Genomic DNA, 27,256 nt, shown 5'->3' with positions numbered 1-27,256 from the left:
ACTCTCGCCAGGGGAATTTCGTTCCGGCTAGCTCCACTCACATCCATCTGGGATCGCTTCCGTGATTTCGGCACCAGATTTTATGGTAGAGCCAATCAGGACGCAGGGCGGGAGTTTCATAGATGTGACGTAGCGGAGAAGCGACTGTGAGACTGTTTTGATTCAGACAACAATGGCGGCTAGCATCGAGGAAGCAAGTGTCAACATTGATGCTGCTATTTCATCCGTGTTGTCCAATCTACCCAATATGTTTTTGTTAAAAGAACATCAGAGAACGGCTCTGAAGGCTTTTGTTGGTGGAAACGATAAAGATGACGGACAAGTGGCTTATCCAATCATATGCAAGGATTTTTCATAAGGCCCAGCCTTCTGAATCACCTCTCCAATGGAGCGATCCCAGATGGATGAGTTGAGCTAGGCGGAACGAAATTCATCTGGCGCGAGTCAGGTTAGGTGCAGGGTTAATGACAGAGGAAACCCCACATGACTGCTGTCTCTGGAGCAGACAGGTTGACTTTTTCCTGGAAAGGTGAGGCAGAGGAGAGTTCAGTGACAGTGACACTCCAGGATGAATGGAAATTGTAAGGGGTGTTGCATAATTTCAGCTAATTTTGGTACATTGTACACCTGTAAATGGTTCACAAACTCTTGCACTACTTGTGTGTGTGTGTGTGTAAAGTCATGGTGTATGAAATATCAAAAAGCTGCAGCGTTTGACATTTGACCTAAAACAAGGCCTGAGGCTGACACTTTAGGAGCCTGTCAGGATGAGAAATCCATGATTTGTCTCATCTAGTACAGTTAGACGTAAATACTCACTGCAATAGCAATACTGTTGGGCTACTGTCCCTTGAGTGCTTCATGTATCAAAAGTATGCATTGCAGTATCAAAAGCATGCATTGCAGAGTTCCTCAGAGTTTAGAGTTTAGGCAGGGTAGCTGTAACAAAGGGATCATGGACATTTTTTTTTTCTTTTTTAAGCAAAGATGGTGATGATGGTTTGATGGTTAGATGATGATTTTTTTTTAGAAGATGGTTTTATGGTGCGTTCATGGCGCAATGTTAATGATGGTGATGACCATATGGTTTGATGGGTGCGTTCATGGCGCACTGTTTTATGATGGTAATGACCACAGATGGTTTGATGGGGCGTTCATGGCGCACTGTTAATAATGGTGGGCAACAAACTAAAATGGAGCCGATTCACAGCGGGAGAATGAAAGGACTTTGGACAAGCAGTGAAAAGAGATGAGGGAGCCTGACACGGCTACAAAACTACGCCAGTGCAACACACATTCTGGGAGGATAATAGTATACTGACTAAGGACCTGGCTGTGTTGCATAAAAATTGGATCTATTTTTCAAATGCCATTCGGAACCAAAAACTCAGTTATACAATAAGAAACACAAGATCCTTAAAATTCCCTTTTCAGCATGTTTATAATCTGTATTTTCCCTGAAAGAGTGTTTAATTAATTTGGGCAAAGCCACAGACACCTGTTTTTCTTTCCTAAATCTGTTTTCATGTGGTAGCTAACTGCTTAATCAATAGAAGTATAGTTGTGCAACTTTGCCATTATTATTGGAAGATGTTTGTATAACATAATGATTTACATGGACATCTTTAATATTACTTCCATTTTAATCAACCATGCTCAAATCGATATGTTCCATTGTCTTTCTAATGCTGTCAGTGTATTATAGGTTTATTTCTTATATGAACTGCCACAAATATGGGTAGAATTTTAATAAATAAGAAAGAAATGCAAGTGATTTAAATAACACAAATATCATGTTCCTCCCATGTCCCTATATATTGTTGGTTGATTATATTTATGCAGGCAGACTAGAAACACAGTAATCACACCCAAACATGACACTACTCTCTGAAGCCATACAAAATAAACATGGCAGTCTGATATAGTACTTTTAGTCAGGAAAAACTTTATTCAAGACAGTCAAGTACAAACTTTGAGATAATTGAATGCTTTTCATCAAGTAATCGTATCATTTTATAAAGGGAAGACAACATTCTAGTAAACATACTGCATTATTTTGCATTATAATATTTAAATGCTGACTGACTGAAAACTAAACAAATACTGAGGATTTTTCCAGAACATACTTCAAGCTTCTAGTCAGTCTCTGGTAAAGTGCTTTTTTTCTGGAAAGGCCGATAGCTCTCAGACACTCCCCTGGTGGCTGACGGTATGTATTGCATTTCACAGTGCAGAAATATCATCACTAGTTGTAGGTGGCAACACAAGAGCAACCAACTGTATTGGTTGGTTAAAGGATAAGCATATATTAGCGAATAGGAAAACCCCTGATAAACATGCATGAATGTTAATATGCTATCTTAGTGTGTCTTCACAGTCTGGAAAGGATGATCAGTTGATAGGGTAAGTAACTTGATTTATAAGGGGTAGGCTGTGTATGCAATTTTAAATCACAGAACACTTCAAATATATCTTCTACCACAGAAGAGAGAAAAGGAGCTTAATTGTTAAGTTTCATATAGGTCTGTAAATCCTTTGGCAAGAACTATTGTGGCTCAAATGAAATCTTCTAATTTAAATTTCTTCCAGCTGTTAGGGAGCACGCAGAAGGAAGAGTAAAGAAGCTATTGAGGAAGAAAAGAGAGAGAGGTGGAAAGAAAGGGAGAGAAAGAAAATGAGAATTAACATTAATACTCAGAAGTTACAAATACTGACCAGGAATGCATAGGGCTGAAAAGACAATGATTCCAATCTTGTGAGGGACTTTTGGGCTGTTGTTTCTGGGAGGAGGACAGGATTATGATCAAAAGCCACGAGCTAGCCTTGAGGGTCATTATCCCTGTTCTGGTACAGTTTAGCACAGTTCCACATGCAGCATTCAGTAAGGAATTAGCAACACATCAATCAACAAGGAACAGACTAGGGTCTGTTCATGAACCCTAACTCTTTTCAATCAGACACATGTGACCATTGTAAGGCATGTGTGGGTCACGTGACAGGCAGGCCATGTCAAATAATTACAGTGACCAATGGGGTGAAGGGGGATCATGCCGGATAAAGGTGTAAAGGTGCATTTTTCTGGGATCGGTGGAAACATGACAAACACAAACACAAACACGAATGATGTAAAACATATTGTCAGTGTTTTGTTTTATTATTATTATTATTATTATTTTAAGTACAAATGAGAGTACAGGAGGTTCTATTGCTTAGTTCTGAGTGGGCTTCTGAGTGGGCCCTAATTATACGGTCAGAGTCCTCTCTGGAAACAGGTCGTCAACTCCAATTTTAAATTCACCCACACATAAAATTCAATGTATCAAAATGCATATTTGGTTAAGTATAAAACTATCTAGAATGAAAAAAGGAAAAGTGATTAAATTATTAAAAACAAACCCTTCAAGGCTTTGTATTCATTGTAAGACACTACAGACATATTTTATATTAATCATCAGCTTTATAAGTTCACATTGTAATGCATCCATATTTGTTTTTTTAAACAGACATTTGACACATCATGCCATGTTAACATCGTAAGTGGAATGGTAGAAGCCTCATCGGATCCTGTTAAGTCTACGTGTTCGGTTCATGCAAGCACCATGACAACATTATGATGCTCATCTAGAGATGCCTACAAACATATAAACATGTAGACTGAAGCACCGCCCCCATCCTTCCCCTGCTCCAATCACATGAGGTGAGAATGTTGATTGACACGTGGCTATCCGCTGGAGAATACCTAATCTTGGCATGCATTTGTAACAGCACTGCTCTCCAAAGACTGGATGAGACGGAATGGTAAAAAAAGGCAATGCATTGCAATACGCACGCACGCACACACACACACACACACACACACACACACACACACACACACACACACACACACACAAAGACACACACACACACAAAGACACACACACACACACACACACACACACACACACACACACACACACACACTTGTGTTGCTATGGAGATGGAAGACAAATCCCTGGATGCTCTTGGTTGCTGTGAGGATGGAAATCAACTGAAAGAAGAAAAAATAGGAGAGGGGGTACGATGAAAACTGATAACATTTTCATTTACATCTTCTATTTCATGCATCACATTTACATATTCTATCAGCAAATGTAATTAAGAGCAAATTCTCTTTGGTCAAACTGAGGAGGAGAGGGAGGAGGAAGAAGCAGAAGACTTGCTGGAGCTGCTGTGATGCCAAATACCCGATTTTTGATGTGTCACTCATCCCCATCCAACCAACAGAGGGCACTGAACAATGAGCTTTTTTACCCGGATAAAAATAAATCAGTGACATCAGCCACCATCTTGCAATGAGGCCAATTAAAAATAACATATCCTCAAGTGTGATTCCCTCAGCCCGGGTGATAAACCCCAGCAAACACAAATGAATTATAAATGAATAAATGCAGTAACTGGCGAAACGGAGCCCTGGCACATCATTAGTGGCCTTTTAAAGCGCCGTCACGCACAGTTGTGGGAGTATGGAGATCAAGAACACGAGATAAAGAACAATGTCTATCTGCAGCCCCCTTCTGACTGGGAACCGATTCAGGCGGCGTTGCTCTCAATGACGGCGCTTTCATCCTGGGCTCTGTCAGAGAACGAACTCGCCGGGATCTACCGTGACAGAGCATACGAGACACGCTGGCATCTCAGGACCCAACTGAACCATGACAGACAGCCAAGCATGCAGATAGACAGAGAGAGAGAGAGAGAGAGAGAGAGAGAGAGACAGAGAGGAAGCATGCAGGTAGGCAGACAGGAAGACATGTAGACAGACAGGCATTCTGATGCACAGACCTCAAAGAGCACCTTACTAGGCACAGCCAGTCAAGCCAAGTCATGACTCTTAGTGAGGCCTTTTTGTGAGGCAAAATGGAAGCCAGTTTTTATGGAATATAATTTTTTTTATAGTATCACTGAGGATATACTCATTCTCTGTCATTGTCCCAGGTTCCCTTATAGAGTCAAATTAACAAACAAATTGGTACCAACCAATCAGGTCTGGCCGTTAATGAAGTGTCTGAAGGGCCGCCAAGTTTCAGAGGCCAAACTTCCACAAGCATCACTAACAGGAAGTCAGGTGAGACAGTTTGATACGGTTTACGCTTAGTAGAAGGGTGTCATGTTAGACTTTCAAAGGGTTAAAAAAACAACCCCATTTCCAAAAAAAAGGGACGCTGTGTGAAATGTAAATAAAATTAGAATGTGATGATTTGCAATTTGCGTAACCCATATTTCATTCAAACAGAACATGGACAACATATCAGGAGTTGAAACTGAGAAATTAATCAACATGAAATTGCAAATATGTCAATCTATTAGTACATAATATTAAAATATTTATAGAATTCAGAGATATCTCTGTGTGTAAGAGACAGGGCTGAAAAACAGCATTGGATGGCCGTGATCTTCGGCCACTTAGTGGAACTGCAATAAAAACAGATCTGATTCTGTAGCGAAAATCCCTGCACAGGCTTGGCAGCACTTCCAGGTGTTAAAATGGCCTGCCTGCAGTCCAGACCGGTCACATTTGCCACGTAAAACGAAAAACGCACCAAAGACTGCTGAGCAGCTGAAGTCTTATATCACTCAAGAATGGGACAACATTTCATTCTCAAAACTCCAGCAATGGTCTCCACTGGTCTCCTCAACGTCCAAACGTCCAGAGGCTGTTGTTAGAAGCAGAGTTGATGCAACACAGTACTCAAACATGCCCATGTCCCAATTTCTTCAAAATGTGTCACTGGCATCAAATTCAAATTTGATCAAATTCGAATATATTTTCCAAAAAACAATAACATTTCTCTATTTCAATATCTGATATGTTGTCTTTGCCCTTTATTTACATTTTGCATCTGAACGTTTTTTGGAAACAGGATTGTAGAATACATCGTGCACATTAGCAATAATGTCAAAAACTTGCTGCAACTTGAAAGACACAACACAGCACAAAAAGCCCAAAGAAACTCACTACAGGAGGCCTACAACAAAGCTTTAAGGGTTGTAAATGGGGCCTGGTTTGAAGGGTTCTTCTGTAAGGACAAGCTGCAAGAACCATTTTTCCTTAGAATGAGGACAAGGCAGACGGGCCGCTACTGTAATTTCATCTGCCACCGCACAAGTGTGGCGCTCCGCACAGCGGCCAGTGCCAGACAACCTGCGACTCCTGCTGTGCCCCGCGCCTGCTGCGTCACCCTCAATCTGTCTGCGTCACCTGCCACGCCGTGCCAGCTGCTGCCAGCGCTACGTTATCCGCTGCGTCCTGCGCCTCTGCCCACCACCACTCTCAACCACCCAGCCACCCGCCCGCCAGTGCCACAAGGACCCCGCTATGAACGAGTGAGGACCAGGGCCAAAGCAAATGGAAAAAAACCCTCCTAGACAGAGAAAACAGCAGCTCTCAGAGAGAAACAGAGGGCCTCAGTAAAAGAGAATGAGAGAGAGAAAGAAAGAGAGAGGGAGGAGGGGAGGCAAATGATGCTGCTTCCAGACACAGAAAAACAAAGGCACAAAGAAATAGTAAAAGAAGTAGATAGCCAGAAAGACAGAAAAAAAGAAAGAAAGAAAACGAAAAGAGCAGAGTGATAAGACATCTAGAGAGAGAGAGACTTGGAGACTTACTTCTTCTTGTCCTTGTCCTTCTTGATGGACAGCTGTGAGGAGGCCTGGAAGGCCTGGCCCTGCAGCGTCTCGGCCGCCACCTTCCTGCGGTTGAAGGAGTTCATGTCCTCCTCCAGGTCCCTCCTCTTCTCCTCCACGCTCCTCTTCTCCTCCTGGTGGGTGCGCTTCAGCAGCTCAAACCTGTCGTGCAGCTAGCCGCCGCCACCACAGCCACACATGCGGGACATCATTAAAGTTTGTCCACATTCTGCCTGAGCGCTTCTTACATTTACATTTACTCATTTAGAAAACGCTTTTATCCAAGCAACTTACACATGTCAATTATATATTACAAGGGCCATTCTCCCCAGAGAAACTCAGGGTTAAGAGCACAACAGTGGAAGCCGGGACGTGAACCCACCACTTTTCAGGCTACTGCATGCTAGCCTAGCTCCTTAAGCCACTACGCTATCACACTACTGCATGCTAGCCTGGCTCCTTAGCCACTACCCTACCACACTACTGCATGCTAGCCTAGCTCCTTAGCCACTACGCTACCACACTACTGCATGCTAGCCCAGCTCCTTAAGCCACTACGCTACCACTGTGCACAGCAGTGCTCTTCACAGAGCTCTCCCGTCTTTTCTGGGGGAGCTGACTCTGGCATTTAATGTTATCTACATTCTTGTTAGTTCCAAAGAAATATTCTTGAGATTTCAGCCTAATAGCAACATTAGGCTTTCAAGGCATTCGTCAGTGAATGAGTGGTCTCCCTAGAGGTCCACTTATCTACATGGGGATGATGGTAATGTTTACTGCCCTCTAAATGTGGAACCAGTGGAAGTTGTACATGAATATAAATACCTGGGCACCATCATTGATGACAAACTGCGTTTTGACCCTAATACAGAGGTGATTGTGAAAAGGCAGAGGCAGTATTTCTTGAGGAAACTTTACTCCTTTGGAGTGAACAGGAAGATTCTTAGCATTTTTTACACCTCCTTTATTGAAAGTGTATTGACCTTTTCATCTATATGCTGGTTTCACTCCCTCTCTGTCAAAAATAAGAAACACCTCCAGAGCATTGTGAACACATGTTCTAAAATCATTGGCCACCCTCTTCAGTCTCTGACATCACTGCACAACAATTGGCAACATTAAGGAAAGCCAACTGCATCCTAGAAGACTACTCATGTCCTACACAGAGTTTTTGAATGACTGCCCTCTGGCAGGCGTCTGCGCTGTCCTCTGGCTAGGACTAACAGGAGGAAGGCCACCTTTACTTTTGAGGCTATTCGCCTTTTGAAGTAAAAACTGTCTGTCCCATTCTTTCTTTGTCTGTCCTGTCTTATATGTTGTGTTATGTCTTATATGTCACTATGCCTGCATAGAGGAAATTGCCCCTCGGGGATAAATAAAGTTTTTTGAATTGAATTGAATTGAATTGAATTGAATTGAATGTGGCCCTTTGTGTGGGAAATGCAGCTTAGGGAATATTGAGCCTTTCAAATGATAACAATAAAAAAAAACTGAAAAGTAGGGGTAGTCTGGAGATGTGATTTTGTCCCTGCATGTTATACACTACACTACACATATAACTACACATTTTAAATCTCTACACATAAACTGTGTAACCTGTGACAGAAAAAGAAACTGCACAGCTGCACTCTTCCAATACCAACAAAAAGGGCTCAATGTACAACAGAGTACAACGCTCTCAGTACTTGTAGATAACAATCCAACAGAAATGTGATAAGGGCAAGGGATGGCAACCCATCCAACCCTCACCTCCCTCTCCTTCTCCTTGAGCTCCGCCTCGGTCTCCTTCACCCGATTTACAAACATCTGCCTCATTCCCTCCTCCTTGCGCTGCAGATCGCCGAGGAACTCCTTCCTCTTGGCCTCGTACGTTTCCTGGAGACTGTCGATGAGGAAACGGGGTAGAGGATTAGGAGAATAAAGATGGGCGGCCAATGTGCAGTAACACCACAAATGTCTTGTGGGAAATGTGCAGTAACACCACAAATGTCTTCTTGTGGGAAATGGTTTGCTGCAATTTGACATCCTAATGAAGACAAGAGCCTAGAGTTTTCTTTGAGACTTAGAAAAAAAGCAACTTGTGTTTTTATGTCTGGTAGGAGTACATCTGTTTTTAAAATTCGCTATGGTGTCATGTCTGTGTATGTGTGTGTGTGTGTGTGTGTGTGTGTGTGTGTGTGTGTGTGTGTGTGTGTCTGTGTGTGTGTGTGTGTGTGTGTGTGTGTGTGTGTGTGTGTGTGTGTGTGTCTGTGTGTGTGTGTGTAAGTAATGCATATATGTATGTATGTTTGCATATGTGCAATCTTATGTTTGTTTTGATAACACTACATCACACTTCACCAGCTCTTCTTTCTCACCCATGAGAAACACCCTCCCTCCTACACCCATGAGAAACACCCTCCCTCCTACACCCATGAGAAACACCCTCCCTCCTACACCCATGAGAAACACCCTCCCTCCTACATCCATGAGAAACACCATGTCTCCTACACCCAAGAGAAACACCCTCCCTCCTACATCCATGAGAAACACCCTCCCTCCTACATCCATGAGAAACACCATGTCTCCTACACCCAAGAGAAACACCCTGTCTCCTACATCCGCGACTGTTTCGCTGAAGGGTTCGTAGCACAGCATTGTTTGTGTTGTGTCTACCCCAAGGGCTCGTAGCTCAGCAATGTGTTTGTGTTGTGTCTACCTGAAGGGCTCGTAGCACAGCGATGTGTTTGTGTTGTGTCTACCTGAAGGACTCGTAGCACAGCGATGTGTTTGTGTTGTGTCTACCTGAAGGGCTCGTAGCACAGCGTTGTGTTGTGTCTACCTGAAGGGCTGGTTGTCGGGGTCTGTGTCCTTGAAGCCCATCTCCTCCAGCTTGCAGCGGCGGTAGAGCTCGTAGTGGCGGGCATGCGTCTGCTCCCGCAGGTCCTCCATGTTGACCCGGATCAGCATCTCCCGCAGACGCACAAAATCACAGTGGCTTTCGTTTTCCACTGCAAATGACAAAGCAACCAAAAAAGTTCACATTAGAAGTGTTATTCCATCTGGGTTGGCTGCTGAAGGCCTGCCGCTATGACAACTATAAAACTTTTTAACAACATTTCCAAGCCGCTGTTTTTTTATTGCCTCAAAGAGGTCATTACGAAGCAGCTGCCTGCTGTTTCGATCAATAAAGCTATGGCCTCAACCTTATAAATGAGTAAGAAGAATGCTCAGGAAATTCTGAACATTTCAAAGGCACAGACACACTTACATTTTAAAGGTGATAAGACACAATTCTAAATGAGGGTCCAATAATGGAGACCGTACAGCGCAAATTAATACGTAAAATCACTCAACCACCTTTGGACTGGTCTTACTGTAGATAACCAGGGTGACAAACTAAAGGTAATATGGAATTGAGAAATAACACAGACACTCAAAATACAGAGGAGGCATGAGCTCTTACATTAATCACACGTAAGAGGACGACCTCAGCTGGGTTCTTGCAAATGTCATAAAACACATGAACACATACACACAAGCACATTACGAGCAGTAGTGTCCAGAGCACACGGCCGTTTGTGTGTGTGCCACGTGCGTGTGTGTGTGTGTGTGTGTGTGCACGTGTGTGTGTGTGTGTGTGTGTGTGTGTGTGTGCCTGCGTGCATGTGTGTACGTGTATGTGTGTACGTGCGTGTGTGTGTGTGTGTGCCTGCGTGCATGTGTGTACGTGTATGTGTATGTGTATATGTGTGCATGTGTGTACGTGTATGTGTGTACGTGCGTGTGTGTGTGTGTGTGCCTGCGCGCATGTGTGTACGTGTATGTGTATGTGTATATGTGTGCATGTGTGTACGTGTATGTGTGTGTGTGTGTGTCCGCGTGTTCCAGAGCGGCTTACCCTGCACTGCTCCCCATGGGTACTGTCTGGCTCTCACCATTTTGTTTCCCACTTTCACCTCCTCGCTGCTCCCCACCACCGCAAAGGGCAGATGAGCCTGCACAACAAAAACATTCCCACGTCAACACCGCCCCCTGCTGGACACACTAGGTACAGCTTAGGGCCAGCCAGTTGGCCTACATAGGAACAACATGGGCCGAAGAGTTTCATTTTTATCGGAATAAAGACCAAATAACATATGATATAGGGGGGGAAATGGCACATTTTGAAGTTGAAGTTAAACCATCCACTAGAGACGCACATTCATGGAGGAGTTGATCTCTGAGATGGCCTCATCTTCTGTGGGGAACTGGTAGATCTGTACGCCGTTGCTCACTAACTCGCTCATCACCTTGATCTTGAACTTGTGAAGCTCACTTTTGGAGATTGTGTCAGCTTTTGCAATGATGGGGATAATATTTACCTGAGTCAAAACAAAAACATTTAAACATCAGGCTTGAGAGACACAATGCCCCTGCCTCTTTGAGGAGGAGGTGGTACATTTCTCAAGAGAAAGACGAGGTTCACTTCACAGATTTTTCAACATGAACAACATGAACAAACAGTTATAAATGTTATAGGAGAACCTATCAAGAGGAAAAGCAATCATATAATTATTAACTACTTTAAAGGGACACCAGGCAAGCCTGAGTGCTTTTTCTCTACGAAGCTCCCCCTAGCGTCTGTACGTGTCGATATGTGTGCGAGCCCTCGCTCGGTCTGAAGCTCTTTTCCCTTTCTTTGCATCTTCAGTCAAGGGTTTTCGCTGCTTCTTCACCGGCTCTGCCATTATACACACGTTTGCAACAATCGCTAGCCAGGTTTGGTTAGCCTGCCTCTGTGCTGGGGATGCAGGATGTAAGCGAGAGTCGCCCTGTAATGAGTCATTTAACCACATACCGACATACGAACATGATCAATTAACACGAAAGCGTTGCCTGGTGTCCCTTTAATGAATCCACTCCACTATAAATTATAGACAGTATGTCTATTGCTGTTTTGAATACAACAGTAGACAATCAAAACACCAACAAATGTAGACATGCATTGTCAGAGACATAGCACTATCAACAGTTATAAACAACAAACATAACAATAAACAACAAACATAGTCAGCACAAGTTACCTTACTGTCCAGCTTTTTCATGGTGACCAAATCCAGTGACTTGAGCGAATGCCCCGTGGGGGCGATAAAATACAAACAGACGTGGATTCTGGTGTCGTGGTAGTTGAAGAGGGAACGCTTTATTTTCAGCTCCTCCTGCAGGTAGTTCTCAAACTGTGTGTCAATGTAGTCCACAATGGGTTTGAAGCTGTTAGGGAAGATAGACAGAGAAGGCCCACGGCAAACATTTTCTGATTTGTCACTAGTCTGACGGCATTCTTAGTGAATTCATTCCGGTTTGTTCAAAGACATATGTGACACATAAGTACAAACAGCTGTGGTCATCAACTGTTCAGGATAATAACAATCCTTTGGAATAATAATAAAAAAAAAGTGAGAAAAAAATATCAATTGATTTGTTATTCAATTTCATTCAAGGTACATTCATGTTTTACAATGCTTCCAGATCTAAGATGAGACACAAAACTGTTAACTAGTGTCAATGTGACATTTTTGTGTCTCATTTTGTAAAAAGAACACTAGCACACAGATGTGAGGAAAAAATGCCTGCATATTTGTCCAAAACTGGCATTATGTTACTCAATCATCATGTTCAGCTTCATGTTTTTCACACCTACTCAAAGACTCCAAGACTAAAAGAGACTCAAGCCAACACTCCACTATTCCGCCTGCAGTGCCAAAAAGCACCTCATTCCACGAGAGGAGACTAAATGTGAGGCACAAAAGTATCATTCTTACTACAAAAACCTCAGCGTCATCACCACAAAATTCCTACTAGCAGACAAAAGGCCGCTGGTTTCAACTCGACTATACCTTTCCTCCTTGTTGACTTGATCTCCGAAACCCACAGTGTCCACAATGGTCAGTTTTAGGTGGACGTTGCTCTCCTGGAGGTCATAAGTCTTGGGACGGAGGACCACATTGTCCATGTAATGACTGGCCTCCTCATTCTCAAACACAGTGTTGAAGAGAGTATTCATTAACGTGGACTTGCCAATGCCAGTCTCACCTAAAATACAGAAAGAAAATGTCAGTATTTCATAATAACATTGTGACACACTTGTATGACACCTGGATAAAATCATGTGTCGCATGATTGTTAAGTCATTTAAAACATATTTGAAAACTTGAATTTGAACTTGAAAGTGATCCCAGACATTTAATTTAAAAATAATTCTAGATGAAATCCTATAAAATGCTCAGTTCAAAGAGAAAGCCAGGCATGACATGGCCAGGAGGGTTTGGCTGTGCTCACCTACACAGAGAATATTGAAGCAGAATCCCTGCGAGACTGATTTGCTGACCAGCTGGTCAGGAAGGCTGTCGAAGCCAACATGGCCGCCCAGATTGAGACTCCTCATCCCCTCGCTCTGCAGAGGAAAGCACAATTGCATTCATCTGTAGTACCAGTGTACATTATTGTCCGGGGTGAACACCATTTTTTTTGTATCCACGCTTCAACCCGAAACGTTCCGTCTGCCAAAATCATTCTGTTCTATACATGAAGTTTCTTCATGGTGAGTAGATTCCATGCACACCAGTAACCAAACAAACTAGACACGACTCAGGCTTTCCTGCCCTCGGTGGTCATTCTGGTGACCTTCTCACCAGAATCTTCTTCCTCTATTCCTCTACAGTTGTGTGTAAAAGTGCCGTTTTCTTAAGCAAATTTCAAATGTGAGCTCTTCAATCAAAAAGAAGGGGAATTAAACCAATATGTTAATGCTTGAAATTGTATACAGTCGTATACAATCGTATTGAAATCGTATACAGTGTACAACCATTCAAAAGTAAGGGTGTTTCCCATACATTGACTTATTTGTGGCGGCCCACCACAATATCAACATTGACCACCACACAATGATTTTCCATGTTGTACTATTTCAATTGGATGGAATTCTTTCATTGTAGAGCTATGTGCACCTTTGTAAAGCCTCTCCTTGTTTCTCTGTCTCTCAACAAACCTATATACATGTTTAAAGACAACATTAACAATCCTGCAAGGCATAGAAGACGACTAGAAGGCTAAATTGTGCTTAAATCTGGTTAGCATCATAACCCCTCTGCGCTAATTTGTTAAACACTTTTGCATTCAAGTTAATTCTGCAAACCTACCACCACAAACAGAATTAAATTCTGTGGGAAACACTGCCCTTGTACATATACAGAGTACAACCATTCAAAAGTAAGGGTGGAAAACGCTGACAGCCAGGACGTTTTGGTCACAAGACCACCTCTATTCAAACATGATGGGGAGGGATGGGGCCCCACCTTTAAGAAAACCAGCACCCTGGACAAATTCACTGGGGAGAAAAACAGCACTACAGCATAACATTCCACAGGTACTGCAAAATTATTCCATTCACCACAACCAGGAGACAACATCAAATGTCCTCCACACTCCTCATCAAATGTCCTCCACACTCCTCATCAAATGGAAAAAAGGTTGTAAAAGTCCTTGACTAAGAACCCTTAAGCACTGAGAACATACTTGCCGAGTGATGTCATGTTCTTCCAGCATGGGATTGAGAAGCTAGGAGAGTGGTATACTGTAAGCCTATAGCCAGTGCGGCATGGCACATTTGCTTTCTGTGCACAATCTGTGGGGATGGACCCTAATGTTTTATTCAGGCAAGTGAAAATGACACAGGGAAAATATGATGATACTAATATTGAGGTTTAATAGACTACAGGCTATTGGTAAAAAGTAACCTTGCTGAAATTACTTGTTAAATAAAAAGCATGTATATTTATTGAAAAGAGAAAAAAAAAGCTGTATAGTTGCAAACAGTATTTGGAGAAAACGTTGCCCTCTTATGTGTAGTTAAGATATTGTCGATGCTTCAGATAAAACAGCTGTCCATGCTGAACAAAGGGCCTACCATATGTCATTGCTCAGATGATGGAAGTATCATCCACCAGTGTCCCTGGACTGGCGGCGGAAGGCGGCACGCCGAGCCGCATAATACACATGGCTCCATGGAAGGCAATATCCACACAACAATCATGTGTTCTGCGGCTATAGCGCGCGTCAACTCCGAAACCGGGTACAAAGAGCCCTTTATTTGCTAGTTATTTCACAAGGCCAAGCCATTTCCATGGCCCCTGCCCCGTGAAATCACCCCCTACCGGAGAAACAAACTCAAGTCATAACAACTTGCCATTAATAAAATCGATTCTAGTCATATTCAGTTAATAGGCGAAGTTATCTAACATGGCTACTTAAACTGCACTGTAGACTAAGTAGGCTAGAGGAAAATCTAAAAATTCTCAACATGTTGTAGAGTGCGCAGTAGCCTGAGGTAAGGTAAAGAAGCAGGTTCGGTGAGGTTTGTACTTAAATCCCATCTGCCCCAGGTAATCTGCTTATGCCAAGCAACAAGGACGAACCACTATAGCCACAATCACTTTCTCGACAAAAAATAGACATGCTATAAAATGTCTAATCAATGCACCATCCAACCTCACACTGTACTGACTTCCATCATCATCACCACTGTGAGGACCACTAGCTGAATACAGAAAACACCCCAAGAATGTTCGTGAATGAAACAACATTCACACAACTCTGCATTGTCAAACTTGAGGAGACCAAAAACCAATAGGTATGCATAACTGGGGTGATTTAACCAGTTGTAGTGATTCGTGAACAATTGCATCACTAGGCTACTACGAATAAGAAAGTCAACAACACTTGCTAGCCTTACCTTGACGCAGGAGATGCTAATTTGCCTGTGCAACTATGTATCCACACCCCCTTATCTGGTGTTGACATTCTATGGATGGAGCTATGCCCGCACGGACTAGTATGCACACATCGTATTACAGACATTTCTTTCGATAAATGTAGAGGACAGTAACTTACGGCTAGTATTTCTAAGTCCGTGGCAGCCATTGTGATGTTAACGAGAGCGTATGAACTGGAAAATATATTTTTTTAATTCGCTCCCTGAGTAGAGCGCTAGCTGCGACTCGGTCGGTCTTATCCAATATGGCTTCTTACTAGAAACTCCCCCTACGTTTTGGAATGTCATTCTCAAATCCTCTCAAGTCCGGACAGGCACGTTCTTGGGCCGATCATAAATTTACATAGTAGCCTATAGACAGCATGACACTTAGCACATTTAAGCCTATTGTATTTAGTGTTTATGTAACACTCTGCCACAATTTTAATGTGCATGCATGTATTCAAAATTAAATAAAATCACACGACTTAATAGTGCATACACGTTATACTCCTTTAGAACATCAGGGGCCAAGAATTCAAGTATTTCCAATATAATTACATTCAATATTATGGCTAATTGGCTATGTTCTATTAGGCTACGCTGTTGAGGTCAATGTGACGGGGGAGCGTGAGGTCCTACAACACAATACTGGTTTTATATTTCATAGTAATTCAGTTAATCACATGTAAGGTATTAAAGAACACAATATCATAAATACAGTGCTTAACCATCTCCCCCATCCAGGAAAAGTACAGATAAGACTGTACACAGCTGTAGACATCACATGTCCCATGGGGTCACTTGAACATTGACTTCATCTTCTTCAGCAGTAAAAAGAGCAAAACAAATAAGCTATTTATGTGTCTACAAGTTTAACATTTATCATAGTGGCTTTGATCTTTGAAGGAGCAAAGTCACAAGTTTGTATACTGATGAGAAGTGATGAGCAGAGGTGATAACACACCTGCCAGAATTCGCAGCGTTTGCTCCATCACTATGTACCTATGCTTAGCACCACTTGGGCCACTAGGTGTCACCATTTCCAAAAATTCGGTTGACATAACACAAAATGACAACAATCAACCACATTTCTGATATTTTTATTTCATCTAGGTACTTCTACACAGCACAACATCTCCATTGACTGTAATACAATTGCCATTTCAAAATACTTTCCCTCTCAAAAATAACCTTTCCATATCGTAAACTGTCATTTTGTGACATATCTTGAATGGATATGTCACTTTGGCAAATCATATAGTTTGCAGTGAGAATTATTTTGGCACTTTAAAAGTAGAGCAGTAAAATATGAAATTATACACTTGTTCTGGAGAGCTGGTTCCTTTTTAACTGACTAAAGTTATGATCTTAAAAACAATTATTGAGTTTACCTAAAACAATGGCAGCATGGTACTGAAATCTCCTGTGCTTCTTTGTGTGACTTTTTATCCTTCTGGATAAGATTGTGCTACCTTTACCCTTAGATATGTACTTTACACAAAAGATACAAACTTTTAGGAGAGACACTGCAGCAAGATAGGTCTATTTTGTGCGTTCATTCCAATGGCATGCAATTCCAAACATATCTTCACAGTTATTGGTGTTTCCACATAAGAGGTATCCCCATCTTGCGAACAAAATAGCTAAGGCTACGTTCAATAACCATGAAGGCATTTAAATACTAATTTGATATAATCTCCATATATTTCGGAACACCAACAAATATATCTCCAATATCCCCCTGTAGTTGTAGATGTAGGCTAGATTATAACATACATTAAAACCTGAAAGGATATATTACTTATATATAACAATATATAAGTAAATATATATGTAAAACACTATCACTTCATTTGACGTAAAAAAAGACCTTATTATCAGTCAAATGGAATGTTCAGAGGAGGCAAAACATATAAAAACTCATGTTTACAAACATACACCAGATGTCTTAAAGATAGACCCTTGCATGGAAAAGAAATATGTCTAAAATGCTCTCATGTACTACAGAATAGCACAAATATTTGTTTTTCCGGAAAGATCTTTTACAGTGTTTTCATACAATGGATTTAAGTTTAAATAACACTTTAGAGGGAGGACAACATTAGCAAATACAGCAGGCTAGCAATACAACCTCTTTACCAACCACAATACAATGATCTCTTTCATCGTGACAAGATCTCAAAACTCAAGTGAGTCAAAACTATACATTTCAACATTAACACAGAAAGATGTTAAACTTTTCACCGCAAGTTTAGCAACACCATTGAGGTTGTTGTGAGTTTTCCAGAATGGTGCAGGAGAGAGAGATGAGATCTTTCAAACACATTAGGCTCTTCTTTCGAGCACTATGTGCTTGCAAAATAACCCTGAAATTTAAGTGGCCTCTCACGAACTGATGCAGGCAAATAAAAACAAACAAACATGCAAGCATGTAGTCAACTTGGGCTTGGTGAACATTGGTGTATACATACGGAATGAACTGGCAGATAAAACATTGTGTTAGTGCTTCTATACCGTTTTCATGGGGAAACATACAATGAGCCAACATTGCCCTCTGGAACTCAGCACAACGATCCATACATGTTGTCCTAATAGCTCCTGGTTTGGCCTTGGTGTTTTAGTCAGGACGCACATACTTTGAAATATGACCTTACATAACATTTTCCTCCAATCAACTTAAAAGGACTACATATATTTGTTTGTTCATGCATGGTTAGCAAGCAGAATACAAGCAGTATCCATACAGAGAGTGTTGTTTTTTTGCTGGACTATGGAAATACATACTTACATGTTTTAGGTTTTGCAAAGCACCAGTAATATTCAAATTAATATTGCCATCATCATCAGATCACTGTAGATCAAAGGTCCATTCATTGAGAGATTGTGTAAGATCTCTTACTTTGAAAATGAAATCGATATAAACTGTAAGACTTTGTGATTGTGTGATATATTGCACAGTCTCAAAATTAGAGGTACCATTAAACTTAATTTGAGGTGATTATGGATTTGGTCAAAATCTAGATCAGGAGCAGCCTATCTTTGTCAGATTGAATACTGATTTTTGCAATAACACGAAACAAACAAGAATAACATTTGAATATTACCTCTGACAATTTGTTCTTCACCTTGTATGGTATTGTATGGCACATGGAAACATTTTGGCAGCAAACACAATTATCAAATGATTACAAAAAACAACCATGTGAGAATACAAAGACCTAGATCAGCACCTCTCATGCCGTTCACCCCTAAGAACTAGCATGACCTGGAAATTTACTTAATTTCCCACAATTAAAAACAAATCAATCAATACCAGTCAAGAAGCTAACAAAAAATACACTGACATTAGCACAGGCTGGTTGGAATGCGTTTTGAGTGTGTGTGCATGTGTGTGTGTATATGTATGTGGGGGGAGGGGGGTTGCCATGTATTTTTGTGCACGAATGTGAACTGATGGGAAACAAAAACAAGAAGAAAAAAAAAAAAAAACACAATGGGAAAGAGGAAATAAAAAGAAAAAAACAAACAAACATAACTTTGGCAACTAGCGGAGATGACTGGCATTGAGCTGTACTGTTGTGGCAGTGCAGTGATGATGTTAGCAGAGGGCCGCTCACTCTCCCCTTCATAGACCTTTGTTGAAGTACACTCTCTCCACTCCGGGGTGGTTGGCGCGGATCTTCTCCTGCAGCTCCGGCTCCAGGCGGCTCACGGACATCGAGCTAGGGATTGGACCGCGCAAATCAGTGATTGAAGCGAAACGCACAGACAACTGAATGCCCAACAGTGAGCACAACCTCCCTCACATTCTTACAGTAGCAGTGCCACACAGGCACAGAGAGTTCAGCAGGACTCCGTCTGAGTCATTGCTACAGCTGCATTTGTGTTAAATTATTGGCCTGGGAGAAACTATAGTAATGTGTGTGATTATGCCACGGTAGTTTACTGTTTTCTTATTAGCATTTGATGAAATTGAATTGAAATTGATTCTAAACTGTATTATCATTATTAATCAGTAGACCGCAGTAATTTCACATACAGTTACTGTTTTGCTGGGCTGAACTTATTTAGGTATTTCCATTTCAATTTCAATATCATTTACTTTTTTTATGTAACAGCTCTGAATAATCAAGCTCTACATGAAGTACATTTATTACAGATAGTTTTTGGTCAGAATGTCCTTCCAGTGCCCTCCAAGTTTGTTGATAAAGTTTAACAGTAACCTGTCAAGCCAAAGCTATATCCCAGTCAAAACAGAGCTGTGTTTATCAAGGAGCATAGAAATTCTACGAATATGTCTAGTGGAGGTTAAACTAAAAAAAGTTATATTTTGTAATGGGTTTCAGAGTTCTATGTAAAACTGAATCCCTATACAATATGGGACATTGCATAACATGTCAAAAAAGAGAAAGAGTATCCCCATAAACACCACAATTCTACTGAGGTGAGGTAGTACTTCTACTTAGTTAAAACAAGCTAGTACACTGTTACAGTTAGCCAGGCAGTAAGATGTCACCAACCTTTTCTGGGGAAAGAGTGCACAGCAGAGTGGAGTGGCAAACACCAGGCTGAGGAGAGAGGGGGGGGGGGGGGGGGGGGGAGGTTACAAACAGTGTTGGGCAAGTTACTGGAAATTAGTAATTAGTTACAGTTACTAGTTACTTCTTTCAAAAGTAATTGAATTACTTTACTAATTACTGTATATCGAAAGTAAATTAGTTACTAGAGAAAGTAACTTTTGAGTTACTTTCATGTCTGCTTTTAAAACGTCAATGTGAACAATACTGAACAGTCACACACACAATACACATAATTTGTAGACCTACTGTATGTAGTCCCTTCAAATCAAACAGTAGCCTTGAACATGAGTTCTCAAACTTTTACTTTTGAAGCACCAGCTCAATATAGGTGTTCCAGAGAGAAGTTGTATTTTTCGTTGCAGACAAATGAACCCATAACACCGTGGATGCCAATTCTGACGTAAACATAACCTAGTGCAAATAACTCAAGTCGTTATGTTGTAGGCTATTTGTGGAGGGTTCTTTATTTGGAAAGTGAAATCCGCATTTTTCTCTCGAGTTAAACTTGTGTCGTGTGTGTCTGTGGCAATGATGTGTAGGTATATTGGTGTTGTGTTGTGGCTATGTTGTAAGAATGTAAAATTAATATAACGAGGCTTTTGCGCAATAGGCGAAGAAGAGCAGAAAGATGAACAATGGGCCTACTGCACCACTTGGAGTTGGAGATGGAAACAAAAGGGAAAAGCGTTTAAGATGTCCATTTAAATTGTAGCCTGAACTCTTGCGCGTTTAAAATCAGAAATAAGGAAGAATGTGAGGAGACTGCTATTAACTGTAAAGAATGCATCTGCAATGGAAACACGAAACACAATCACGGGAAACACTGTGAAAGTTGAGCGACGTTAGAGGATAGTGGATAGTGGATAGGTTAGTGGATCTGTCACATTGTCTGCTGAAGTCGTTCATTTGTCACACAGGATAAACAGAGTAACGCGAGTAACAAACTCATTTAAATTTCAGTAATTGTAACTGCGTTACTTGATTTAAAAAAATACTTTGTTACATGCTCGTTGCAGCTAAAAGTAGTGGAATTACAATAACGCGTACAACACTGGTCACAAACACATCTAAAGGTCAGATACATTGCAGAGGGTGTCCCTGGCACACTGGACACAGCCATGCAGCCACTGGATCCACACCACGAATGTAAGTGCCATTAATCAGTGGTGTGTTCACAATCCAATTCCCCCGGCCACTCACCAGAATCCCACCAGGCCGACTTGAATAGGAGCATTCATCCATGGGAACCTCTGAAAAGATCAGAGAGAGAAGGGGAAAATCAGCGGGGGCCACCAGGGAGCTGTGCCCCTGGGGGCCATTGTACATACCATAAAGCACTCACTGGCATGTGAATGAATGCAAGGCAAGGGTTTTTTTTTTCTTCCTGAGGATGTGCAGCCAGCACTGTTCATTACAGTTCTCCGCTAGCTTTACAGTTCTCCGCTAGCACAAGCACATAAGGTTATTCATTATGGTAGCACACATCATTTATTGTGCAGGGGGATGACATGATGTATTTGATTCCACACACCTTTAGGAAAGCCTTCTTTTCCAGCGTGTTCATTAGGAATGGTGGGATTGCTAGGGCAAAATAAGTATATAGTTATAAAATAGTATCACATGAATCAGTAAGCCAACGTGTAGTGTTAATAGAAATTCAGAAAAGCATAGATGGACACAAACCATCAGGAAGACTTAACACTTCTGATAATTTGCTATGTCATCTTTTTTTTTTTAAATCTAACAATAACCAGAAAACTCACCCATTCCAGGAGATGCCATAAGAATTCTAGAAACCACCACCTGTGTGATGGCCTGCTGAGCCGCTTTCGAGGACTCTCCTAGTCTGTTGTCGTTCTCGTCTAAAACTGGAATGCCATGTTTAAGCTCCCTTGAAGGAAACAACAGAACATTATTACTACAATATTCATTACCTGCACCAAACGCCAAAGCATATTAGCTGGGTATTTGTACTTAAGGGGTATAGGGTCAGAGTAAAGGTGTGTGTGTGTGTGTGTGTGTGTGTGTGTGTGTGTGTGTGTGTGTGTGTGTGTTGGGGGGGGGGGGGGGGTGTAGGTTGAGATGCAGCCACTCACCTTTGCCTCATAAGAGGGATATTGATACAGTTAGCAGCTGCCACCGCAGCGAAGGGCACAAATCGTCCCAACAGTGGGGACACATGCTGTGTGAGGGAGACAAAGTATGAATCACTGGTGTGAGATATCCTCCTTAAATTCCTAGAGAACATACTTGTGTCAGTCTTATGTTTTCTCAGATAAAGTTTGATGCATTATTTCAATCTGTTGGCTAAGCCCTGATATTATTTCCTGAATACAAAACGTCAAAGCACAAATCAACATAACATTTCCTTTTAAAACCCAAAGAAAAAGATTATTTTTCATAGAGCAAGGGCAAGAGTGTTCTTAGTCAATGGCAGAAAGAGAGAAAAAAAAATTTGTGTGACTGGTACGACTTTGAGATAGCCTAATCAAAATAAGATAAACTTCTTGCTACAAAAGCTATTCTGAGTCTAACAAAGGACTTCAGAAGAACAAGATATGCCTTTAGACTGAGCTCTCAATCATATATGTTATATCAGAACTTCCAGAGTTCATAATTGAATTTGACAATGTAATAAATACCACTGAATTAATCAAAAATAATTTAATAAATTTGAATACCACTGAAAATACCTTTGATAGAGCATTAAGTCCTAAAGCAGTGACAACTGCTCCAGTAGTTGCCGACACATAGGCTGTTCCAAGCTGACTACAAATGAGAATTTAAGGATTAGCTTACTTATGTTTAAGATCAGACATTAGGTTAAAATATACCAACACAAGTACAAAAATGACCAAGTAAGTCCACTTACTTAACCGTAATGGGAGCATCGCCGCTCCTGTTGGTGTAATTTACTATGGCGTTGAACGACTGATTGATCCACTGCCAAAACACCACGGCTGGAGTTGTTCTAAATCGAAATCAAGATCGAATATGAATCAGAGTGGAGAGGGATTGATTAAAAAGAACATACACTAAAGAAAGAGGGGGTCATCATGTGTCAAACGTCAAACGTCCAACATCCAGACATTTTAATGATTATCTGAGGGCTAATAAGGCAGTATATGAAGCATGAACATGCGATGAAGATCAAGAGAGCAACGTTGAGGACAATGATACATACTGAATACCTTTCTGTACTACTAAATCTACTAGTCTTAGGTGTTCTGAGTACCTTTCTGTACTACTAAATCTAGTAGTCTTAGGTGTTCTGGGTGCACAATATCAAGCACAATATAAATGCAAGCTGTTGTTGTTGTTGTTGTAAATAGTATAGGTGCAGGTTAAGAGTGCTGTTAAACATAGTTAGCTCACTTGTAGAATGTCATCATGCACCCCGTGATGGTCATGTTCATTGGAACCTGAGCGGACATTCGGCCAATCAGAATCATCTTCTCTCCTGTGTCTGGATGAAACGCAGAGTCAAAAATGTACTTGGCCTTCCATAGCTCATCCTCTGTGAGACCTGGAGTGACAATCCCTTGTCTGGAGTGAACAAACAAACAAACAAACAGTCAGACAAACAAATAAATATACAACAGGTATGATGCACTACTCCACTTCTTCTGTCTATCTTCCTTTGCAACTCCACTATGAAAGGATAAAGATTAGTTCAGGCTCTGGTCAATATTTACTTGTAGTTATGGATGATCTGTCGGGCCTTTTCCAGTTGATCGTTGGATAGAAGGATGTTCCGGGGGTCTGTGACTGTAAAGAAGTGTTTAGCCCTCCCTACAAAAGTGCTCTGGTCCCACCGAGGCTCCTTGATGTTTATGGATGTGGAGAGCTCCACTGCCATGGTTCTCTGTGGAGGACAAACAACAAAGATAATGGACGCAACTAGTAAAAACCAGACAAAGAAAATCAGCATGTAGACAGTGCCTCTTCCCAGTCTGAACACCAAAATATTCAGAATATTCAATATTTATTTTTCAGAATATTCAGGGGTAACTCTGGTAACAGTATGAGAAACTTACACAGAGATCATTCAAAGCATATAGTGTGCCAAGACTGCTGACTTTTACTTTGCATTCAGGAAATTGCTATTATACACCCATGACACATACCCACAGACTAAAAAGAAAACTGAAAGACAGATAAGGCATTAGGCCTACATATTTCATTCTGAAACTAGTCCATACACTCATAACTTCAATCTCAAGGTGTGAGGTCTTTTTTCTAAAAATGTTTTTTCTCAAACGGAATGTTTTATTGATATAAGGACATAAGCCTATAAGGATAAGCATATGGCATCTATTCTCTGAACTAACTGAAAATGGGTGTCCTCCCTACATTTAGTCATAGCACCATACTTCTGAACTTTCTCAATTACTGAATTCTTATTTACTGGTTTCGACACCATCATAACTTCTGAAATCTGAAATGATGTGCCATTTCAGTTTTGTCACTGGGTCTGACACTTACAACCTAGTTGTCTGATGTTTATGATCTGTTAGTCTTGCCAACTTTATAAAACTGTTCACTGTTAATTTTAACTATTGTATTGTTTTTATTTTCTAAGTCGCTTTGGACAAATCCCATAACCATAACCATATGAACAGTTGTGTATTATGTTTGCATTAGGCTGCTTTTTAGATAGCATAGGACAGAACAGTAGCCTAGGCTACATGCTTGTTATTTGTGGAATCCACCAGGTAACCAAGGCTGTAGGCTAGTTGGCTAGCCTAATACATTTCATGGAATATTGCATGAATATTGGCCTCTATCTACTCTGACACCTCAGGGGTAAAACTAAAGAGCCGAGTCACTAATCCCTCTCTTGGAAGTTGAGGTGACAGTTATTTTCTCTTTTTTGCCATGCTCTCGAAACTAGAATTTTTTCCATAGGATTTCTGTGACAAAGGAATCCCCTTAAACGAATCTTTCGGATGACCTGTGAACAATTCACAGCGCTGGATTCCACTAAAGATTAGCACACACCTCTGCTGATTCAGCATAAAGTTGCTATGGAAACCGCTGACCTGCCAAATGGGGTTTTGGAGCGCACGAAGCCGCAGGCGGACACTCGGATCAGTCCTGCTTGAAGCAACCATCCAATGTTATAACATAAATCGTTTAGACTTTCGGATTGGTTGGATACTTAGATTGATCCTTACAATCAGACATAGCGCTCTAGCAAATGTACCTGATAGATTACACAATGGAAAAGCCTTCTGCTTCTGCGACACTCGGAAGCAACAAGGTGCATAGGATCACCCTTAAATGGATATTTGCAAAGGCATTACGGGGATCCGCAAAGGCATTACGGGTATCTCAATGTCATTTTCTTCTACGACAGTCAGGGGTTTCGCTCTGAGTCGTACACTAACTAGCCTACATCAACTAGACACCCCAAGTGCGTCGAAAAAAGGAAGGTCAGATCCAAATCTCGCATAGAGGCTACACAATCTATCCATATTTATCGAGATAGCTCAAGAAAGTAGGCCTAGCCTACTTGATGCACAAAGCAGCAATAAAAAAGCTTCCATTACAGCTATTTAACCATTTATTTGCTTGTCATACAAGTAGCGGCATTTTACGCAGGCTATGCTGCAAATATTTTAAATAACGGCAAATGTGTTTTTTTGAGTCTGTAACATGCAATTTCGCCTGCAATGACACCAAACATGGCTGCACGAGCAACAATAAAACACGCATTCCAGTCCAGACGATTGAACTTGGAGAGGGGGCGGGGATGCTGTCTCTTTAAATTGAATTAATGACCATGGGCTTCTCACGAGACAACTTTCGTTAGAGCGTATGGTGCCTTAATTGCAAAGCAATTTATTTTGCGTAATGTAGGGAAAAAAACACAAAACACAAACACACGCGCAGACAACTAAAACGATGCTATTCACACAGTGTCGTAGGCTATTGCATCATTGCTTTGGCAAGATTTCGCTGTCATGCAACGTGGGTCAAATTAACGCAGTTCAACGTTAGTACTATTGCGCATTGACAGCTTTTGCCGTCTTTAGAATGAACTTTAGACGGAGTTGGCCTCTGGTAACGTTTACCCCATTCCCAGCCCCTTTCTTGACCAATCGTGTGAGTTTATAGCTACATATTAACCAAGAGGTGAGTTCAATAGTAGCCCAACGGTTATCCATCCATCGCGTTAAGAGTTACACGCGTTTCTTGACACATCAAGATCAAATGCAACCACACGAGAACTGGCAGAACAATGAAGCGGATGATGCAACAATGTATCTGCACACTACACTAAGGATTTTTTCGTTCAAATACAATTTCTGAGCATTTCGTCATATCAACTGGGCAAATGGAGGGTCCCTCCATCAAGGGTCCCTCCATTTGCTAGAAGTCCAGCCTATAATATGTTCAGCACTGTTGCCACATAAAACAAACCGCATCAATGGGATTTCACCATGCGATAGTGCCTGCACCAGATGTTATAAACTAAAAAAAAAAAAACGTAGCCTGTCTGCAGAACCATTTGACAGACTCCAGCTGTGCATATTCTATTTCAACCGCTGCTTGCCACATCCTCAATCCACTTGATGACAGCCAGCAGTCTGACGTCTGCTTTAGAGCGAGAAGGGTAATTAAAATAGACGAGAGAACAAATGCATATAAACCAACGAAAATATGAAGAGAAATCTAGTTACTTACATTGCTAAAAATCCTTGTCTATGACAATCACGGCAGCTCACAAGTGATCCCTCTAGCCCAAGGGAGCTTATTGGTACTTCTGACTGATAGGTGAAGCAAGCGTTAATAGGTTCAATATGGTGACTTCCTCTCAACCGAAGAAATAGTAGTCCAGTGTTGCTGCTGAGCTGTCATCGTCGTAAAATATCTGATAAAAAACAATATGATTTGCACATTTCGAGTATCAGCCTACTAACCAATAACTGCAATTTGACGCTAGGAGGAGTTGCTTATTATATGGATTCGAAGAACTAGAAATAACTGGATTCCACAATAGGGGACTTTTATTTTGTTACTATGTGGAACCGACTCCCCTGTTGTTGGGACATTTCACACCACTTTTGTGAGGGGTGACAGTGCGCAACCACTGTAAAAAAAAATCAATAAGAACAGGACAATAATATATAACTCACACTTAATCCAATCATTTAATTTCACAGGATGGCTGAATTTCTTTTCAAAGTATATTTTGTGTCATTGTTCCTTTAGACTTTATACCGATGCCACT

The 27,256-nt window shown here is 41.3% G+C and overlaps 2 protein-coding genes and 1 long non-coding RNA gene across 4 annotated transcripts; 1 reads left to right on the top strand and 2 right to left on the bottom strand.

Moving 5' to 3' along the window:
* Positions 1 to 1,943: 1,943 nt before the first annotated feature.
* LOC121694105 (septin-8-A-like) lies at positions 1,944 to 15,696 on the bottom strand. Of its 2 annotated transcripts, none has more exons than XM_042074058.1 (10): positions 15,577 to 15,696; positions 12,967 to 13,081; positions 12,525 to 12,720; positions 11,712 to 11,898; positions 10,848 to 11,009; positions 10,547 to 10,643; positions 9,488 to 9,656; positions 8,416 to 8,548; positions 6,649 to 6,839; positions 1,944 to 2,624 (listed from the first exon to the last, which is right to left on the bottom strand). In XM_042074058.1, the coding sequence occupies exons 1-10, from the start codon at positions 15,604 to 15,606 to the stop codon at positions 2,570 to 2,572; spliced, it is 1,335 nt and encodes a 444-aa protein (XP_041929992.1). In that variant the 5' UTR covers positions 15,607 to 15,696; the 3' UTR covers positions 1,944 to 2,569. The 2 variants fall into 2 exon arrangements, with proteins under 2 accessions (XP_041929992.1, XP_041929993.1); XM_042074059.1 differs by lacking the exon at positions 1,944 to 2,624 and adding an exon at positions 3,122 to 4,030.
* On the top strand, positions 6,952 to 20,346 carry LOC121694119. Its single transcript, XR_006025670.1, has 3 exons — positions 6,952 to 6,964; positions 15,025 to 15,030; positions 20,053 to 20,346. It is a non-coding gene; the product is annotated as an uncharacterized LOC121694119 (long non-coding RNA).
* On the bottom strand, positions 18,935 to 26,848 carry sfxn1 (sideroflexin 1). Its single transcript, XM_042074068.1, has 11 exons — positions 26,710 to 26,848; positions 23,715 to 23,884; positions 23,395 to 23,565; positions 22,892 to 22,990; positions 22,713 to 22,788; positions 22,116 to 22,201; positions 21,783 to 21,910; positions 21,551 to 21,600; positions 21,220 to 21,269; positions 19,960 to 20,007; positions 18,935 to 19,161 (listed from the first exon to the last, which is right to left on the bottom strand). The coding sequence occupies exons 2-11, from the start codon at positions 23,876 to 23,878 to the stop codon at positions 19,065 to 19,067; spliced, it is 969 nt and encodes a 322-aa protein (XP_041930002.1). The 5' UTR covers positions 23,879 to 23,884; positions 26,710 to 26,848; the 3' UTR covers positions 18,935 to 19,064.
* Positions 26,849 to 27,256: the final 408 nt, after the last annotated feature.

Source organism: Alosa sapidissima, chromosome 20, assembly GCF_018492685.1.
Source record: "Alosa sapidissima isolate fAloSap1 chromosome 20, fAloSap1.pri, whole genome shotgun sequence".
NCBI lineage: Eukaryota > Metazoa > Chordata > Actinopteri > Clupeiformes > Clupeidae > Alosa > Alosa sapidissima.
The sequence above is the reverse complement of the archived record's forward strand: the minus strand, read 5'-3'. Positions and strand labels throughout refer to the sequence as shown.

Excerpts from the sequence above, each read along its gene's own strand:
- LOC121694105 (XM_042074058.1), bottom strand. The coding sequence starts at position 15,606 with ATGGCTGCCACGGACTTAGAAATACTAGCC. Across the intron at positions 11,010-11,711 it reads TGAAAAAGCTGGACAGTAAG|GTAAATATTATCCCCATCAT; the intron begins GTAACTTGTGCT and ends GTTTTGACTCAG. Across the intron at positions 2,625-6,648 it reads AAGGACAAGGACAAGAAGAA|CTTCTTTACTCTTCCTTCTG; the intron begins GTAAGTCTCCAA and ends CTTCCTCAATAG.
- sfxn1 (XM_042074068.1), bottom strand. The coding sequence starts at position 23,878 with ATGGCAGTGGAGCTCTCCACATCCATAAACATCAAGGAGCCTCGGTGG. Across the intron at positions 21,911-22,115 it reads ATCCCTCTTATGAGGCAAAG|GGAGCTTAAACATGGCATTC; the intron begins GTGAGTGGCTGC and ends GTTTCCTTCAAG. Across the intron at positions 21,601-21,782 it reads TATGGCATCTCCTGGAATGG|CAATCCCACCATTCCTAATG; the intron begins GTGAGTTTTCTG and ends ATTTTGCCCTAG.